Source organism: Schistocerca cancellata, chromosome 1 (assembly GCF_023864275.1).
Source record: "Schistocerca cancellata isolate TAMUIC-IGC-003103 chromosome 1, iqSchCanc2.1, whole genome shotgun sequence".
NCBI lineage: Eukaryota > Metazoa > Arthropoda > Insecta > Orthoptera > Acrididae > Schistocerca > Schistocerca cancellata.
In genome coordinates, this window is record NC_064626.1 from 554,122,660 (window position 1) to 554,143,781 (window position 21,122).

The window sequence follows — 21,122 nt, forward strand, 5'->3', positions numbered from 1 at the left end:
GGAATCCGGTTTCGACGCTCCAAGAGTGGAGGCGATCGAGACATCCTTGAAGACGTCTTTCAAGAAGGCTGGTCCGTTGAGAGCTGTAGAAGATAATCCATAATTGGATTTATGGCAATGGCAAACAGTACAACACTCAGCACGAAGCCCTGGGGTACCCCGTTTTCTTGGGAGAAAGTACGGGAGAGAGTGTGTTCACCCGCACCCTAAATATGCGCTCTGCCATAAATTCGCGAAGAAAAAGGGGCAGCAGACCTCGAAAGCCCCAAGAGAACAGTGTGCGGAGGATGCCTGTCCTCCAACAGGTATCGTATGCTCTTTCCAGATCAAAAAATATTGCTACTGTTTGGCGTTTCCGGAGAAAATTGTTCATGATGTAAGTGGAGAGAGCAACAAGATGGTCAACTGCAGAACGATGCTTTCGGAATCCGCATTGGGCAGGTGTTAAAAGACTGCGGGATTCCAGCCACCAAGCTAAACGGTAATTCACCATACGCTCCAAAACCTTACAGACACTACTCTTGAGAGAAATGGGGCGATAGCTAGAGGGGAGATGCTTTCCAGGTTTCGGAACAGGAATGACGATAGCTTCCCGCCATCGCCTGGGAAAAGCACTGTCGGTCCAAATTCGATTATAAAGGCGAAGGAGGTAACGCAGACTATGTGTTGATAAACGCAGCAACATTTGGACGTGGATACCATCCGGTCCTGGGGCGGAGGAGCGGGAAGAAGAGAGTGCATGTTGGAGTTCCCGCATGGAGAAAACAGTATTGTAAGTTTCGCGATTTTGAGAGGAGAAAGCTAGATGTTGCACTTCCGCTGCACGTTTCTTCGGGAGAAACGCTGGCGGGTAATTTGAAGAGCTCAAAATCTCAGCAAAGTGCTGACCCAATGAGTTAGAAATTGCGACGGGGTCCACTAATGTATCATGCGCGACAGTGAGCCCAGAGACCGGGGAGAAACTAGGCGCGCCTGAGAACCGTCGAAGCCGACTCCAAACTTCCAAGGAGGGAGTGAAGGTGTTAAATGAGCTAATAAAGAATTTCTAGCTTGCCTTCTTGCTATCGCAGATGACACGACGGCATCGCGCATGGAACTGCTTATAGCGGATACAGCTGGCCAAAGTAGGATGGTGGCGGAGAACGCGAAGAGCACGTCGCCGCTCACGTATTGCGTCACGGCATGCCTCGTTCCATCAAGGAACTGGGGGGCGCCGGGACAATTCGGAGGTGCGTGGTATTGAATGTTCGCAGCTGTAAGAATAACGTCTGTAATATGAGTGACCTCATCGTCGACACTAGGAAAGTGACGGTCAACGAATGTCGCTAGAGACGAAAAAAGTGTCCAATCGGCTTGGGCAAACTTCCAGCGTCGCGGCAGTTGAGGCTGCAGTCTAAGGACACATGGAAAGTGGTCACTCGAGTGTGTATGATCAAGGGCGAACCATTCGAAGCGCCGAGCTAGCAGAACAGTACCGACCGCAAGGTCCAAATGAGATAAATTTGTCATGGAGGCAGACAAAAATGTAGGGACCCCAGTGTTGAGGCAAACTGGATCTGCTTGGTGGAAAACGTCTAGCAATAGTGAGCCACGTGGACAAGGATGTGGAGATCCCCAAAGCGGATGGTGGGCATTGAAGTCCCCAACCAGCAAATAGGGGGGTGGAAGCTGACCAAGAAGATGAAGGAGATCAGCTCGTGCCATTGGTGTGGACGATGGAATGTATACAGTACAAAGAGAGAACGTGTATCCAGAAAGGGAAAGACGGACGGCGACAGCTTGGAAGGAAGTGTTTAAGTGGCTTGGGTGATAATGGAGAGTATCATGGAGAAGAATCATGAGTCCTACATGGGCTGGAGTGCCTTCAACAGAGGGGAGATCATATCGGACGGATTGAAAATGAGGGAGAACAAAGCAGTCATGGGGACGCAACTTTGTTTCCTGAAGACAGAAGATGACCGGCGAGTAGGATCGTAAGAGGATAGACAATTCATCCCGATTGGCTTGAATGCCGCGGATATTCCAGTGGACAATAGACATAGGGTGAACAGAAAATGGAGGAATGTTACCAAGGGTGCTGTCAACTCAACAACTGCTCAGAGCTTGCGACCGACAGCATGGAATGGCATTCAGCCGAAGGCAGAAGATCCTGATCCATAGGTTATTCAGGAGCAGCTCCCGCCACCAGCGATCAGCCAGTTGATCGGCCACCAACATTGCGCCTTGGCGACACAGAAGACGGCCGAGGGCGATTTCCGCCAGGTGGTGCTGTAGATGGGACACGCCTTGGCGGAGAAGGAGATGAACTGGGTTTCTTTGTAGCCTTCCTGGAAATATGATGTTTAGATGAAGGAGGAACTGTGAAGTTGGGGTACGTAAAAAATCTTCACGAGTATGCTCTTTTTTCAAAGTCTTGGTGTCTGACTTGGGCTCGAGATTTAGCAGAACCCGATGAAGGGTGAGCCATAGAGTGGGCAGGCGAAAGTGGTGAGGTTGAACGGGCGATCTTTGCGCTGACCGATCTGACGATCGTGGCACTAAAGGTGAGGTCGCAAGTCTACGTGGCCGCCTCCTTTGTTGGCCGAGGAGGAGCAAGGACAGTGCTGTATTTTCCTGTCTGAGGCACGGTGGGTTGTCGACTGGCGAATAATTTTCGAGCAGCAAAGGTCGACACCTTTTCCTTCACTCGGATTTCCTGGATGAGCTTTTCATCCTTAAAAACGGGGCAATCTCGAGAGGAAGCAGCGTGGTCACCCATACAGTTGATGCAGCGAGGGGATGGAGGTGGACAAGCACCCTCATGGGCATCCTTGCCACACGTAACACATTTGGCCGGATTGGAACAGGACTGGCTGGTGTGATTGAACCGCTGACACCGATAACAACGCGTAGGGTTTGGGACGTAAGGGCGAACGGAAATTATCTCATAGCCTGCTTTGATTTTCGATGGGAGTTGAACTTTGTCAAATGTCAAGACGACAGTGCGGGTTGGCATGATGTTCGTGTCAACCCTTTTCATAACTCTATGAACAGCCGTTACACCCTGGTCAGACAGGTAGTGCTGAATTTCTTTGTCAGACAATCCATCGAGGGAGCGTGTATATACGACTCCACGCAAGGAATTTAAAGTGCGGTGCGCTTCAACCCGGACAGGGAAGGTGTGGAGCAGTGAAGTAAGCAGCAATTTTTGTGCCTGGAGGGCACTGACTGTTTCTAACAACAAGGTGCCATTCCGTAATCTGGAACAAGACTTTACAGGACCTGCAATTGCGTCGACACCTTTCTGAATAATGAAAGGGTTGACCGTGGAGAAGTCGTGACCTTCGTCAGACCGAGAAACAACAAGGAACTGTGGCAACGATGGAAGAACTGTCTGTGGCTGAGACTTAGTGAACTTACGCTTATGAGCAGACATAGTGGAAGGTGAGGAAACCATTGCGGAAGAATCCCCCATGATTACCGGCGTCTCTGATGGCGCGCTCCTCCCTTGTGGGGGCCCTCGCTGATGGCACTTCCGCCTTAGGTGATTGTTCACACCTCAGGTCACACCTCCCAACAAACGGACGGAGGGACCAATCGGCACTTTCGGAAGGTATCAGCTCGGGTAATCACCCCTCCCTGGGCCTGGCCGTTACCAGGGGGTATGTACGTGTCCTACCTGTCTACCCGGGGTGGGGAATTACCCGTTACCCCGTCACCGGCTACGCACAAAAATGCGTGGGCCGGCCTTCAGACACGCACAGGGAGGAAGAAAGAGAAAGGGAAAGGAAAGAAGAGAGGTCGCAAACGCCGCAGCAGAGAATAGGGTAAGGAGAAGAGGTAAGGAAAAGAGAAGGACAAAGGAAGGAAGAAGACATACAAGCAAAGAAGGCGAAGAATGCGTTACATTTATGAGCATCCGTCCCCGGACGTAGGCACAAACCATACACCCAGATGGGGAGAAAGGGAAGGAAAGAGCCAGAGGTGAGGGGAGGAGGGGCGACGATGGGGGATGGGGAAGGATGCGGAAAGGGAAGGTATGCAGCCCGGAAAGGAAGGAAGGCCACATTAGCTCGGGGTCCCGTGCTCGCTACGCACGTATCCACAAGAGAGTTGTGGACCCCCTGGGGGGGAGGGGAGGGGGGGGGGGGGAAGCACCTTCTGCCACATACTGACAATTGATTGGCGATCATAGATGTAGGTGGAATACAAATGTTACTCTTAAACTTTTGCAGAATAGCACCAGCAAGGAGCAGCACTATCAGGAATCTAACAGTGGGGTGTACAGCCCCACACAATGAGGATATCTGCACCTGGACTGGGTTATTTCACAGGAAATTACACTAGCTCTGACCAGGTAAGAGTCTACACAGCTGAAAGGTGAAAGCCCCTATAAATTTGATAGCTAGACTTCTCACCATGGAGCTGTGCTAAACACCACTGCAAAAGATACACTTCCTCATTGGTACTTTCCCAATGATATATTGAAACACTGTAAGAAAAGTTAGATTTCTACTTACCGTAAAGGTAAAACACCATGTTGCTGACAGGCATAATTAAAAAACACTTACACATACAATTTCAGCCATAGCCTTCATCAGAAGAAGAGAAACACACATCATTCATTCACAAGCAATCACACCTCACACACACAACTGCCAACTCCAGCAGCTTGAACCATATATGTAAGATAAAAATATTGGCAACTCAAAAATAGATTATGACAATCAACACTTCACAGACATAAAATTACAGCATCCATAGAGATTTTTATGTATTATTTATTATTAGATACCCAACTGCAATTTGATGAGTAATTTACTCCTCGTTTGAAATATGATAATTCCAACAATTAAGTTTAACTCTGTAACTGTTAACAGAAAGCTACATTATGTGATCCCTTTCACATCTACACTGATACCATGCAAAATGTGATACAATAGTTACTCATCTTCGGTCCGAAAATCATAAACTGCTTATTCTGTAGCTCTTTTGTTAAGTGAAATTTTGGTCACTTCAACGTAAGTCCCTTTCCCCATTTGCCCTATGCTGATCCGAAGATTGCCGGACTTTTCTTGCTTAAGCTCACGATAGTGACAGTCTCCCTGTCTCCAACAACCTTGAGGCTACTGGGACAACTGATTGGAGATACACCCTCTGCCCCACGCAACAGGGAGATGGGGGTGGGGGAGATAGGGATGGAGGGAGGGAGCAAACTCATTTTAACACTAGAAAGACTTAATCTCATGTTTTTCAGAAACATCCACAACCTGTCACTTAAACAGCAAATTATAAAACAAGAATATCTTCACCACATCTGGAAACTACGTGAAGTCAGCTGCTTGTGCTAAATAATAAAAGCTTTTCAATGTTTCAACACAATGAAGCCTAGTTTTACTTGTGTTTCTCAATACAAGAATGATAGGAGATTTTTATAAAATGAAGAATCTAAAATACCATCTACTGCTTTGTGTCAATGATGGCACTTCAGCTACATTCTGATACTTAGAAAATGTTCCAGCGTAAAGTCAAGTGGCAGCACAGTGGCCAAGAACATCAGAGCAGAGAAGGCAGTGAGATGACGTCAGTCAATAGTCCGCTGACCAAGCCCTCTCTAGGTCGGCAATGAGACATTAGCGCCCTCTGCATGAAGAGGACATTAGTGCCACAGCGCCTGGCCGTGGCCCAGTTGAAGACAAGCTATCCTATAAACACTACAGCAGGACTTACGAACTATATCGTTTCAGTTGTGTTACAAATTGTATACACTGAAGAGACTGCTTATTTGTCTGCCACCCATTGCTTACTGTATTTCATGAAAGTTAAGTGTTGACAATTATCTTATCGTAATAAAAATTCATTAATATGATTTGCTTGAATTGTTGTCCAGCGATCCAAGAAAGCAGGTTTCCTAGGTACTCTACATTAGACGAGTAGGCAGAACATAACATAAAAAGCATTTATTTTCAAAAATAAGCATACGATTCAAAATGATATACAAGGTGCGACAATAAGTAACGAGACTGATTTTCTTTGCAAGATTTGGCAACCCTGCAGGCTTGCATAGGCACAATATCTTTAACCTTGGTCTATAAGTTGCTTCTAGTCCAAGCGGCACATCGATGCAACTGCTCAGTCGTAAGTTGTCCTGAAATAAGTTAACACGTGTTTGTGTCTCTCGTCACGGAAATGGAAATGCATAATATTGCGCAACGGTATGCCATTTCTTTTTGCATTAAATTGGGTGAAAACATAACAACTTAGTGTAAGCTTCAGAAGGTTTTTGAGAGGAGGTTATGTCAACAGCTCAAGGTTTTCATTGGCATAAAATGTTTAGTGAAGGCAGAACGAATGTTGAAGATGAAGATCGCAGTGGACGACCATGCATGCTTATGTGCTTCTTTGATTCCAAGGGAATTGTTCATAAAGCGTGGGTGCCTCCTGGACGAACAGTTAACCAATATTACTACAAAGAGTACAAAGAGTTCTTCATGTCTGGGCCAACATTGCTGATAATTGGATTTTGCATCATGATAATGCGTCATCCCATACTGTTCTGTCAGTACAATAATTTTTAACCTCAAAACAAATTTCAGTTCTACCACAGCCACTTTATTCACCAGATATCGCTCCGTGTGACTTTTTTCTATAACCAAGAGTCAAAACGGCAGTCAAGGGACACCATTTTGAAACAACACAAGATGTCCAAAAAGCTGTGATGGAGGTCTTGGAGGATATTACAGAAGATGAGTTCCAGAAATGTTACCAGCAATGGCAGAAGTGCTGGAAAAAGTGTGTACAATCAGAAGGGAACTACTTTGAAGGAGACAACACTAAACTTGACTAAAACGGTAAGCAACATTATTTTTTTTCCCCTTCATATCAGTCTCATTACTTTATTGTCACATCTCGTACATTCAGTGCTATCAGCTATAGATATCTGATACAGATAACAGTTTACATTACTGCTTTCTCAAAAGCATAAAACATACCATCAGCAGATCCACGGTACTCGAACACCACCAATCCAATCATGACAAGTAACACAGAGGAAAGAAGGAAGAAAAGTATCTTGGCACAAATATTTCCTCCTGTGCTGGCATCTTTGTGGACATGCAGCTGCTCATCACTAGAAAAGCTTGTTGGTATTTCTTCAGAATCTTCTGGAACAAAACAAAGACATTGCTCTAATTCTATGAATAGAGAGCAGTGCAGGGGAAACTGTATGAGAAATTCTCCTCAAATTCTGTTTTCAGATCTACTTTCAGTGGATTTTAAGAAACATTTCTTATTAGAGTGTGTCCATCAAATTAAAGCTGGCATAGAAACAAAATGGAACGCACTTCATGGGAATCGCAGCAGCCTCTTCCTACTTTTTACATACATGTTCATCCACAAAGGAAATTATCCAATTCTCTAAGCATGGATATTCAAAATATTTACAGTAAATACAATTCCGCCTCTGCTACAGGGTCCATTACAGCTCTTGAAACATTAATCTGACATCTTCAGTCACTGTAATGCAGAGCTTTGCAACCACACAGGGGAGGATAAGCCAGAAGCCTCCAATTTTATTCAATCACTGAACCATGAAGCTCAGTATCAAAGCCGATACACTGCACACACAGTGCAGCTTGCCTTATTGCCTCCCAAAATCAAACCACTCAACTAAATTGTAGTCTGGCAGCTTATCCTTTTGTCATGTAATAGTTATTATTCACATTAAAATGCCTGGAGATTCTCCAAGACTGGCAGTAGTTAAAAAAAGGACAAATTAGCAGAGATGGAATTGTGTTTATCGTAATTCATAAATAACACAGTGAAGTCACAAATGGATAAGCTTACCAAATATTTATATTAAACAACAGTTTTCCACATTTGCTCTTAAGAGCTTGATACAGTATCCTTATACTTTCAACTGATGTAACTATAATGCTTCCTACACCATTCTTGGAGGTTACTGACCCATCAACCCATGCCACCCCATATTTTGTATTGGATACAATAGCACTGAATAACTGACAGAGTTACACTTGTAAGGGAAATAGTAAATTTCATATGAAATCCATTTGTAATATTTAATACAATCAGACCATAACTCCACCAAATGTAAGCATAGTCCACTATAGACAATTTCAAACAATGTTGTTAATACACCATTTGTTAACAGACTTACGCAGTGTCGTTTATCACATGTTCACTATCTACTAATGTATCTCAGCACAGTCTGCAGTCTACTGATAGGGCTAGGAACTTCAAATCCTGTGACCACCAAGAAACATATTTACTTTCTGAAAGATATAACCACCATTTGGCTGTATAACAGAGTTTATTTCACAATCTAGATTTCAGCCTTAGGCATTTTTCAAGTGTTACAAGTATTATAAATCATTAGACTTGAGTAGAGCCCAAGTCATTATCAAAACATGTATCTTTGGTTACATAAACCAATATTGTCGAAATAAATGCGAGAACATTTGTGGAATGTGCTAATTTACTGGCAATTAGCATTACTCAGTTGATATGGTCATGGAAAAAAAGACCAAATGACAAGTTCTAAACTTGCCACACTGTCTCCAAGCAGCCACTTACAAACATAAATGAAACTATGATCATTACACAAATGTTCTCGCATTTATTTCAACAAAATTGGTTTACATAACTGAGGGTACATGTTTTCATGGTGTCTTGGGATCTACTCAAGTCTAATGATTATACAGTAAAATGGCAAATCTGCAGACTGGTTTAAGTCCAGTTTGCAGCCCCATCCCATCCTCAACCCCACTCCAGTACAGTTCCCAACAAGGACTGATGGTGATCGAGCAACAGTCATTAACAACTTGTTCTCCAACTAAATATTTTCATGACTTTTATCTAATAGAAACAGGAAATGGCTTAGTTGACCACAGTGATCAATGTCGATATTGAAACCAGGTGAGTGGCTAGGTTCATGTGGTATATCTTTAATAATAATAATAATAATAATAATAATAATAATAATAATAATAATAATAATAATAAGTGGATAACGAGAACACAGAATATGGTGTTTAGAGAAGTGTAGTGGAAGAACATAGATCTTCTGGTGAAACATTGAAGTCTTTCTTAAACACACTCCTTTAGTTTTTTTAAATTGTTTCCCTAAAATAAAACAGAGTAAAATTAAACATGAACAGGGGCAAGGAATGGGTACCATGTGGAATTACAGTATCTTATACTATAGAGAAACTTTGCCCAATTGAGAGGAGATGAATTACTCCAGAGATAAAAAATTATAAAAACATACCATCTATTTTCAATAAAGCGCAACAGAAACTATGCACAAACAGTAAAATACAACAAGAATAAAGTAAAGATCATCTGTAGCATTACAAACGAACAAAGAAACAAACAAATAAAAATTATGAAGTGAATAAAATTGAGATTCCATTTTATAGCTTGGCCATCAACTTCATTTATTACTTGGTCACAGTTGCATCAAACATTAGACCTACTGATGAACAACAAAATACAGTTGCATTAGATTTGCTCCAACAGATGCTGTTTACACCAACAGACATTAGCTTTAAAAATACAACACCTAAGGAGATTTAGAAAGCTGTTATGTTATTATGAAGTGTGTTGGTCTCAATTCAAGGGCTGAAGATTCTATTTAGCTGCATGGTAAGTTGGACTGTTCCTTGTTAACAGAGTCTGTTCTTGCATTCATAAAACACTGTTTTTCTATAATAAATACGAAAGTGCTCATGTAAATATTAAGCTAACAATAAATGATGAACAACAGTTATTTACTTTAAAAGAAGAAATTAGAGCTCTTCTCTTTGAATCGGAATTCCTTTTAATTTTACCGTATCTTTCAATCAATCAATGTGAGCATAGCTATACACGTAAATGCCACCTTTAATGACCAACATACTCCTCCACTGCAAACTTCTGTGCGTCAGGATGATTACTGAACACCACCTCATTTCAAAACTATCTACAGCATAAATAAGTATTATTAATTTTGAACCACCACAGCATGAATGATTCCTTATTGGCAGTATAACAAAATTATTATCTTGCAATTACTTCTCATGGGAACAAGGTGGCTTTGTCAATAAAAGTGCCACAGTACAAATCCGAAAGTATTGGGTTCAATGCTCAGTACTACGATTTTTCTGTAATTTATTGCATCCTCCAGGTCAGGCAGTGATTTGTCAACATGCAAAATGCCATGATGCACCAGGGTTTGGAGGCCACATTCAACTGTATGTTCTCCCATTAATGGCTGAGTAAGCTAGTTCAAAAGTAGGAGAAGGAAGGCAAAAGCATCTAATAAGATCATACTAGTGAAGCACTGCAGTACTCAAACCAATTCTGTGGTGAGGTTTGTTTTACTGGTTTTTACTATCTTTTTCAGATTTCCTGACACCACTAAACTGTTACCTTCCTCAGCACCTTGTCTCCTTAAATATGTGAAAATAACAGAAAGACGGAGCAAAATACTGTGTATTAAATGTCAGGTATCACCTTCAAGTAACAAACAGTACACCTCACTCCTACAAAATAAACTATACATGAGCGAGTAATATGTTAAATACTAGAAAAACAAATAAGTAAATAAAGATTACATGGGTTTAGGATTTATCACAACTATGTTTTAGTAGACTAATTATTATTGGATTATTTGTGTGAATAACTGCAAACAAATATAACAGCATGTTATTGGTTTTGGGTGTAACTATCTTAGTTCCAGCTTCAACCCCAAACGAAATATGTTTAGCAAGTCTCTTTGCCAGTAAATGCAGATCATTTCTCATCATTATATCAGAAACGTTGGGAAGCCATATGTTGCAACATTCCTAAACTTCATGTACTATTTTCTAATCAGTCTCTTAGGAAGCCTTTGCCCACCACTGTCCCAGGCACATTCTTTCCATGTTCCTGGAGGGTGTCATCTTCCTTTCTTGAGGAGACTGTTTCAATGCTCACTTTGGTTGTCACTAATCCAGGGAGACACCAAAAGCAATCAAAGCAATTGTGAATAAAGGAGTACTTTTTCAAATAGATCATGTGCTTCAATTTGACAATATCAAATTTCACTGTAAATGGATACGTTGTCTCAATCACTCTTCAAGAGAATACAACAATAAGTATGGGCTGATATGTTTGATACTGTCCTGAAAAGTTTCCACAAAGTAATTTTGGCAGCAGCGGATGATGGAAGATATAGATGGGATCTTGTTCCAGCAAAACAATTTTTTTGCTCACAAGGCAACCAAAACATAAGCACTTACTGACAAGATCTGATTCTACTGACTTTTTGTAATCAATTCACAGCCCTGCATTGTCATCAAGTGCTTGCTTTATTTTCTCAAAAAACATATTGTGCTGGCATACACCTTCACCAGCACACCAGTTGGCAATAGGGAACATTGTATAGCAGGCGCTGAACTGAGTGCGCCAATGGCAAGGGGAGACCACTGCCTGCCCACAGGCTACGCACTGAAAATGCCACCTGGGCAGCATGGATATAGCCTGCCACCGTCAACCGAGCTGCTCAATCTCAGCACATCGCATTGGGACTCAGTTTGCACTGCACCTGAATACACTGCATTGTGCTCTAATCTTCCACAATGATAGTCATTGCCTCAAACCGTAGCAGGTTGTGAGGGAACATTAGTCATTGTATATAGTTGTCATAAGAATACGGACAAGATTCAAAATTAGTACATGTTATTTGATTGTTCTTAACCACAGAACTTCAGACTTGGCATCACTGAAGTTAAGTACTCAATTGTTTCCTGCAATAAAGAGTATTTTAACCACGTGTGCATTTTGTGTTGTGTGAGAGGAAATCAGCCACCCACCTATCATACCATCCTCTCCTCACCCAGCCAAGAACCACAAAATTATTACAAGAGGGCACAGCCACAAAATGTGGTGGCAAGTCTGATCAACAAGTTTTGTTTGCTTTACCTGTATTCTAGTTTGCTGCAGGAGAGCTGTCATTAAAGTGACTTATTTGCTGATTTGTTCTTGTTGTTGCATGTATTACACGAGGGGAGCTGCAAAACTAATCTAGTTCTCTTACTGGAAGCATTTCACATTGTTTTTCTATTTCTCTTTTCATATTTTGCTGTGATTTGTTAGCATTAGAATGGCTACCCCACCCCCTCCTCCTCCACCTCAGCCACAGACTGCTCTTGCTCTGGAACTCAGATTTTTCAGTTTCAGAACCAGCAAATTGCCATATTGCTGTCTACTGTACAAAAATTGGTTGCCGCAAAAGCTGTGTCGCCTGCCCAACCAACCAACCAACCGATCTAACAAGTGCCACTAAACAACATCTCCTCATTTTGGTACTTTGATGGAAAAAAAGAGGAATGGCATTAATATCTCGACCAGTTCCAGGCCCACTGTCAAGTCCATTGAAATCAAGGTACTGTGAAATCTCATTATTTCCTGTCCGTTCACTTAATTCAAAAACTCTTCCCTATGCCCTCTCCCGACGCACTCTCCTATGAAGAACTAGTAGGTGCATTACGTCAGTATTACGAACAGCAGATTCAGGTCGCAGCAGCCTTAACAAAAAGCTGGTACAGATATACCGTTCAATGGTAAACTAATTTACAACTAGGAAGCATAAATTCAAGTGTAGTTGTGGCAACTTTTACAGTGACATGATGATCAGTTACAATGTCCCTGATGGCAGAATTAGAGACGATTCCCAAATTCTCAGATCTTTCGCCCCAACAAGTGTTGCAAATATTACAACAATTTGATTCCAACACCATAGCCACTGATGAATTTGACCAGGTCCCGATTTGTCGGGTCAAGTCACCTCTTGCCCCTGACTGCCCCACTCAGTCACCACGAGTGTGCAGACAACCTAGTAAACAAGTAGCCAGGCCTGTATATCTACTAAGTCTTGCCCTTGCTGTTTTGCTCGCCATAAGTGGCACGACTGTCCATAGTGGAACGCAACATGTGACTCATGTGGAAAGCAAGGCCATGTCCAGGCAGTTTGCTTGCAATGGCAAAAGAATGCCAATTCTGTCCGTTCTTGCAACAACAGGTCTCATGCACATTCTGTGACTGCAATGTTTTCAAAATCTCGCCCAGTGCAGTGCAACGCCTTTCCAACAAACTATTTGTAACACCGTAAATTGCTGGCCATCTTTTTGACTTTTAATCGGACACATGTGTTTCTGTAACTTTGCTTAATCATGCCACTTACAAAGAGATAGGTTGATCTCACCTGTCAAAATCTAGCATGCACCTCACTGCATAAAAGGGACAGGAAATTCCAGTACTCGGACGGTGTAGTTTGCATGCAAACTTACAAATTTCACGCTAGGACAGTGAAATTCACTGTGTTGCAATCACGAGACAGTGAAAATATTTTTGGCTTTGATTCATTTGACTTGTTTGGCCTTAGCATCCAAGACAACATACTTTCAGTTACTGCTTTTAATCAAAAGGGCAGAGTAGCTTGTTTGCTTCAATAATTTCCTGAACTCTTTTCTGATTGACTTGGAAAAACATAATTTTGTAGCACACATTACCCTGAAAGATATGCACAGCAAAGTTTTTTCTGGGCTCAGCCTGTTTCCATTGCTTTATGAGACAAAGGAGCCAATGAATTAAAAGAATTGCAAGATAATGGTGTGATTGCTCCAACACAAGCTAGTCAGTGGGGAAGTCCATTGGTTTTGATGCCCAAGCCTTCTGGTCAAATTCGCATTTGTCATCTGCCTTGTGAGTCTACTGCTTTTCTTCCCCCCCTCCCCAATTCATGGCCTCACAGGGCCATGCAGCCTATGTAGCTGCCTGCTGATGAAGTCAAGGCACCCCAGGATGAGCCAATGGTTATCACACCCTCCCCTACATCATCACCGCTCTTTGACCTGGTGGATCTGGACCTGCCATTGTTGGCGTCGTCATCGCCCCAGGAAACATCCTCAGGACTGGATGTGTATCCTGAGCAGTGTTTTCCAGAAGATGTTCCTCTGCTCTTGCAAGCCAGATGGCAGGGTACGGCTGGGAGTACACCTTCCTCCACAGCTACGGCTCCCGAATCGTATCTATGTGCAGCTTCTTGCCTCCCCCCTTTGTCATTCACATCTGCAATACATGACAACGGTGTGGCATTTTGGAAAGGGGGGGGGGGGAGGAGGGGCACCTCAATATGTCACACTGTGCTCTAGTGTTTCGCAGTGATAATTGTCGCCTTGCACCTTAGCAAGATGTGAGGGAACATCAGTCATTGGACGTAGTTGTGATATGGACACAGACAAGATTCAAGCATTAGTACATTTTATTTGATTGCTCTTAACCACAGAACTTCAGACTGGACATCACTGAAGTTAAGTACTCAAGTAGTTCCTGTAATGAAATGTATTTTTTCCACATGTGCATTTTGTTTTGTAGTGAGATGAAACTGGCCACCCACCTGTCACACCACCCTTCCGCATCCACCTAGCAAACAAAACATTACAAGAGGGCACAGCCATAACACACATAACTTCTTTAGTCAGTTATTTGCACACAAATTTAAGCCATGTCAATTGAGAAAAGGTGTAAGATTTTGAAAAAGCAAGAGTTTGTGCAACTGCCTTAAAACTTACAGAGTGGGTCTCCTGCTACGTAAAACAATGCAATTGGAGAGGACCTTACTACAGAAATTCTACTCATTCACACAACATGCAAGTAAAACTAGTGTCAGTGGCTCAAACAAACCAGATCTACATCCCTGTACATACATTACAAACATGATCGGTTCAAATGGCTCCGAGCACTATGAGACTTAACATCTGAGGTCATCAGTCCCCTAGAACTTAGAACTACTTAAACCTAACAAACCTAAGGACATCACACACATCCATGCCCAAGGCAGGATTCAAACCTGCGACCGTAGCGGTAGCACGGTTCCAGACTGAAGCGCCTAGAAACACTCGGCCACACTGGCTGGCACAAGCATGATCGACAGTGCTTTGCACCATTAAGTCATTTCCTTTCTTGGCCACTCATAAATGGAGCGAGAGAATAACGGCATTCGATATGCTGTTACAAACTCCAACTTCTCTTATCCTGTCTTCACAGTCTTGAAGCGAGATGTGCGTTGGTGGCAACATAACAGTTGAAGGATATCAATGATAAAATTCGCTGATAACACAGCCATTCTCACAAGGAGAGGTCCCCAGCAGTGATATCAACTTTTTAAACAATCTACACGGTGATGTAGGTTAAGGTACAAGTAATCACACCGTGCAATCATTCACCTTGGTGGGCCCTTGTTTGCAAGTAATCGACGAGAAAAACAATGGGTTTTGTGTCATGTTCTACAGCTTTAAAAATGGTAACAATTTACGAACAGTTGACACCTTTCGGTCGCAGTGTAAGAAAATCGAGCAACAAAACTACAACACCTGTGCTACTGCATGATAACGCAATCTATTGATTTGAGAAACAAAACTATCCGGGAGATTGATAGGAAAGTCGTCTCTCAGGCACTTGTATTGATAGGGAAGTCCTCTCTCAAGCACTTGTCTCTCTCGTCATATACATGTAAAATTTTACCTTTCCCGCTCTTGATCGATCAACTGTCAAGGCAATTCATTTCTAGATGAAAATACCCTTAAAACTACACTGGTTTACTGACGTCGTTAGAACCAGTAGGTTTATACGGGCATAGAATTTGTAAACTACTTTAGCATTGTCAGATTGTTTTAGATATGGTGAAAGAAAATTCTGCTGCTGATTAATTTCTCCTTGATGATTACTGTTCCGTTCAGTAAACTAATGAAAAACGCAATTAAAATATTTACTATACTAATACAAATTAAATTCAGCTTACTACAGAAAAATCACGATGGCAGTCTATCTTAAGGGGCTCCGGAACGCCCTATACTTGCAATGTTAAAATAACGCTTATAAATTACATCTTTCCTCACAAAGTATTTGAGGTAGAAAGTTGAACTTTTTACAGATTATTTATTGGAATATGGGCTACAACTTAACACAGGGATTTTACAAAATTTTAGTTCAGTTATTAAAGATGATTTTTTTCAATTGTAATGAAAATTCACAACATTTTTTTGCAATTTTTTATTTATATATTCAAAAATATACAGTTTTTTCGAAAAAGGATGTGTTAAATTATGCAGAAGGTACTGTGTAACATTTACTGAAAGTTTGAAACAAATATGTTTGGAAGATCCTTAGAAAACATGTAATTAGTATGAGAAAATAAAAGTTTTGGGAATCGAGCGACAAAGATTGGATTAACTTTTTAGTGCATTCCAGGTCCATAGGATGGATTATCTTCATCCTCTGCAAACTCCTCCTCCAGCTTCCTCTTGTTCCTCCTCCTGTTTACTCTTGCTTGTATTTCTAGACTCTTTACAGCCCTGTCTGCAGCCCGAAGGCGTTCCTTGTCTAAAGCAAGCATCGCTCGTACCATGTTAGAATGTTATTATTTACAGTAATAACACATACCTTTGGCTTTCCAACATTTCTCCTTTTCTTAAAAGCCTTCAGAGGATTTCTAATAACTTTACTTTTACTCATTATTATACTTCAACAAAACAGAGACTCAAGAAACAGAATTAATTACGAATATTTTCGAGATAACGACAGAGTAAATAAACATGAAACAATCGACAATCACACCAGCGATATATATTGAACCATCACAGGTTAGCCACAACACATACTTTATCTCACATCCCTAAAATGTACCTCATGAACACGGACGTTAATAATAACACCATTTGACAGCAGTTTAACAGCGCCACAGTGGGTCACACCCATGTAGAACACATTTCAAAAAAAAAAAAAAAATTTAAAAATAGTTGTAGTCTTCGGAATTGAATAAATTATATATCTATTAAAAGGTAATAGTCTGCAGATTCAAAAAACGCAAAAAAGTAAAAATTGAACTTTTCATGATTTTGGGCCTTTCCAGAGCCCCTTAATAAAGCAATGAGTATCTGTAAGACGACTGAGTGTATTTTAAAACGAATTAGTAGTATATTACCGACTTTTGACTTCGAAAAGATCTGTATTTACTTCATTTCCTGCGTCATTCGCAAGTATTACGAAAATGTGGCAGTTCATAGATAAAATTATGTATTCACAACAACAAAAAATATGTCGGCAGAAAACAAAAGTGGCATTATGAATTTTGCAGTACAGTAAGGTTTTCGCTCTGACACTTAAGGGTTACTGAAAGCAGCAAGACGAATTTTGCTCGAGCGTTGTCTTAAGATTCCCTCATTGAGTTTTTACCTACCTGCTTGTAGCTCTGCTACAAAAAAATTAAAAATCTGGTTTTCAGCGAGTCTCGAAAGGCGAACGAAAGCAGTTTGCACCTGGTAGCCAAGCATGTTACCTGGGAACTGTTTTTTTTTTTTTTTTTTTTTTTTTTTTTTTTTTTTTTTTTTTTTTTTTTTTTCATAAAGTGGGTAGACATCCTTTTGAGGTTAAATTGTTGGCAAATGTAAGTCAGACGTGTGCCGTTGGTGTAAGTGTTTCGATGTGTTGAACTTGTACCAATGGTTTTTCTATAGGTTTTTTCTGTCCCAAATAGAGAGTTCAAGTCTCCCATTAGTATTTTCACGTCATCTTGGTGAATTTTGCTCATAGTTTTTTTGAATGTGTTCCAGAATTTTTCGCCATTTTCGGTGTTTTTATTATTTTCGATGTTAGCGGGGGCATGTGCATTGATGAGTGGATATTTTTTACTGGGGCTCTGAATGAGCATAGTCATAAGTCAATTGTTGATGGGTGTGATTTCTTTGACAGAGGTGATGATAGATCAGTGTTTGAGAAATGCCATGTCGAAGATTGTTGCGCCTTTCGCTACCTTTTGTTGTATTTTGCTCTTGAAGATGCAGTGGTTTTCGTAATGCAAGGTTTCATTGTCAGTTAGTCGTGGTTCTTGAAGAGCAAGGATGAGAATTTTTTGTCGGGCGATTTCTTATGTGAAATTATTTAGTTTTTGTGTTTGGATCAAAGTATCGATGTTTAGTTTTCAAATGCATGTTTTCTGCTTGTAAAGAAATTTACCAGAGATCTTCGATATCCTCTGCCGTGCTAGCGTGGACTCCCCGAATCCAAAATCCAGCTGCCGCCTGTCGACGGGCGGATTGTGTACCACCTGGGGTAAAGTTGACATCGCTTACACAGTTCATGTTTGCTTGTGCTTCATTGGTTTGGACAGGACCGGACAGGACTAGAGGGTGTTGAAGCCTTTGGAAGCAAATATTTTCAGCCGAGCTCATTGAGCTAACAGATGGTGACCAGAGTAGCGGTGATTTTCACTATGACGTGTCTGGATTTTGGGTTCAACGGATTGAGTAACCATTTAGGATTGTGATAGTATTTGGTTCACCCCAAGTATTTGATTTCCTCGGTACCACCCATATGTGGTAGGCTTTCCCCTATCCGCCACACGGGATCATCATCATGTCATCAGCAAATCCGATATGGTGTATCTTCCCACCGCTGAAATAGATGTGTACTGTTCGATTCAGTATTTCCATCACATAAACATGGGTTATAATTACGTTACATTGCTGCTAGTGGACATATTTCTCACTTTTTCTTAGACAGTTGCTTCCTGTTACTCCATCAAAGGAATTAATGTGCGCAGCATTGTTGCAATACAGATGTTCAAATTATCCGATTTCTGTAATTTCATTTCGATACCAGATCATTCTAATTGATTCAGCCAGTCAGTCTTAATGTGGATACCCGACTACGGCTCTCATCATATGATAGACTGGGTAAACAACATTCTTAATCGGACTGTTGAATCTAGATCACTTAACTATGACAGGGCTTGAATTCTTAAACACTATGGAAAATAATAATGCAATGTGCTTATTACAAATACACTATTTAAATATAAATATATGAAGTAACGAGATAACAGTTTATTTACAGGAGCAGAGCCCCATCCATCATAGCAAAGCAGTGCAAGATTGGTTTCAGGGCCAAGAGAGGATAAAGCTGTTACCGTTTGTCCCACGATCACCAAACATCAACCAGATAGAGAATATGTGGGCGGAGGTAACAAGGTCATTGCCATGTGGACCTACAAATGCAAGCGACCTTTGGACGAATATAGAAAACGTATAGTGGGAAGCAAACCATCATGCTACACTATCACAACTTAATGAAATCAATACCCCTACGCCTTCGAGAAATCTTACATAATGATGGTGGGTGGGTTGGTTACTAAAAGTATACTCGTCCACAAAACCCATGTAGACAATTATCTGATAATCGGTCAAGCTTTGCTTTGTCACAGCTCTTTAGCATAAGCTGGCCGCAGTGGCCATGCGATTCTAGGCGCTTCAGTCTGGAACCGCGGGACTGCTAAGGTCGCAGGTTCGAATCCTGCCTCGGGCATGGATGTGTGTGATGTCCTTAGGTTGGTTAGGTTTAAGTAGTTCTAAGTCCTAGGGGACTGATGACCTCAGAAGTTAAGTCCCATAGTGCTCAGAGCCATTTATTTTCTTTAGCATACAAGTCCATTTACTTTCAGTCTCCTCCTTACAATTCTTGCAATGCAAAGTATTGAAAAATCTCACCCACTCTACTCCAACCGAGGAATTGATTGGTGCATGTGGTGTTCAACACACAGTATTCGTCACCCTCACTGGAATCAATGACTCTCTCTCTCTCTCTCTCTCTCTCTCTCTCTCTCTCTCTCTCTCTCTCTGTGTGTGTGTGTGTGTGTGTGTGTGTGTGTGTGTGTGTGTGTGTGTGTGTGTGTGTGTGTGTTTTTTTTTTTTTTCATGTTCATGCACAATCTGAATCAATACTATTAACATTAGAGAGAGAACCAACAATAAATATTGCATCAAATATGACTGTAAAGTGTTTTAATGCGATGGGAAGTTACAAACCGAATTTTTACCCAACCCACATCCTGCATATCACGTTGATTAAGTAAGATGTATTAACTGCATAGTATCGTTAGCAGAGACAGTGCGCTCTTGTTGTCAAGACTCGCAACAAGTGCAGCAATTAGCAGTATCCAATGCTGCCGCAATTTGTTTATGTTGGCTGAGCGTGGACACTGCAGCAGGCGCTTCGCCATGAACAGAATCACCTCGGCTCTGACTGCAGTGAGCGGACATCACTGCATGCGTGTTCTTATAGTAACCAACGTGAGACTCTACTCACAGGTGCCATTGAGCAATTGCAATGGGTATCATGTCATTGGTCATCAGAATATTAACCAGTGATGAAATGTCCACTCTATTTGAATTCCAAGAAAATAGGAACCTTCTCACAAAGGAATATGAGGTGATATCAAAATTTATCCAACATACAAAAATTAACTGCAGGGCTTTCTTGTACGCAGTAGTAGCACACATGGAAATATTATGTCTTGGGAGCATATATTTCATTTCCTCTTCTCATATCAACACCCTTGTTTTAGTATGAAGTGAGAAAATAAACACGAAAAACTTTAGTTCCTGAGAAGCATGTAAGTCATTTCCTCTTCTCATATCATAACTTTTGTTTTAGTATGAGGGAAAAAAATAAATAGTTTAGGGTTCTGAAGCATAACACAACACCAGATGCTTATCGTAGGCGTTATCGAACACGTAAAAATCAGGGGCTTGTCCATTCTTTTGTCCAACAGTCTGTTTCCTTTCATGCGTTACTCCCGCTCGGAGATTCTTATTTAAGGACTTGTGGGAATCAAGTTATTCAGCAGAATAAGCCTTATGTTATTGTGCTAATTACGGTATGGAAAAAATGCAACAAAGACGAGTTCCCCTAGAGCAGTGAGGATATTTGCACATGTCTGTATTCAGTAATGACTGCCAGCTGCCACAACACTTCACAGAATCCATGCAGCAGGCAACAACTGTGCTTGTACTTCAGACTTCATTCAGTAAGACGTCAGGAGATGGACAGAAACATCAAATTAACATCGCTTTCCAAGTCGTATTCAATACAGAATGAGGTGTTATTAATGTAGTTGAGCATTCTAGCAATTACACTTTAATAATTCCAATATGGGTATTCCGATAGCCAAAAGAACCCGTTAGTGTGAAACCATCTGGAACTGCATTAATATCAAACTGCAAGAACTCTAGACAATATGCAGACTCTTCTCTTCGCTGGGTGACCTA

The 21,122-nt window shown here is 41.4% G+C and overlaps 1 protein-coding gene across 9 annotated transcripts in view; it reads right to left on the minus strand.

Moving 5' to 3' along the window:
- The window catches only part of LOC126180425 (uncharacterized protein DDB_G0283697-like), a 221,079-nt gene that overhangs the window by 176,913 nt on the left and 23,044 nt on the right, over positions 1 to 21,122 (minus strand). For 8 of the 9 annotated variants that reach the window (XM_049924694.1, XM_049924692.1, XM_049924696.1 and 5 more), the window contains exon 2: positions 6,972 to 7,142. In XM_049924694.1, the coding sequence (XP_049780651.1) occupies positions 6,972 to 7,142 (171 nt within the window). The remainder of the gene's footprint in view (positions 1 to 6,971; positions 7,143 to 21,122) is intronic. The other variant, XM_049924693.1, reaches the window with a different exon arrangement.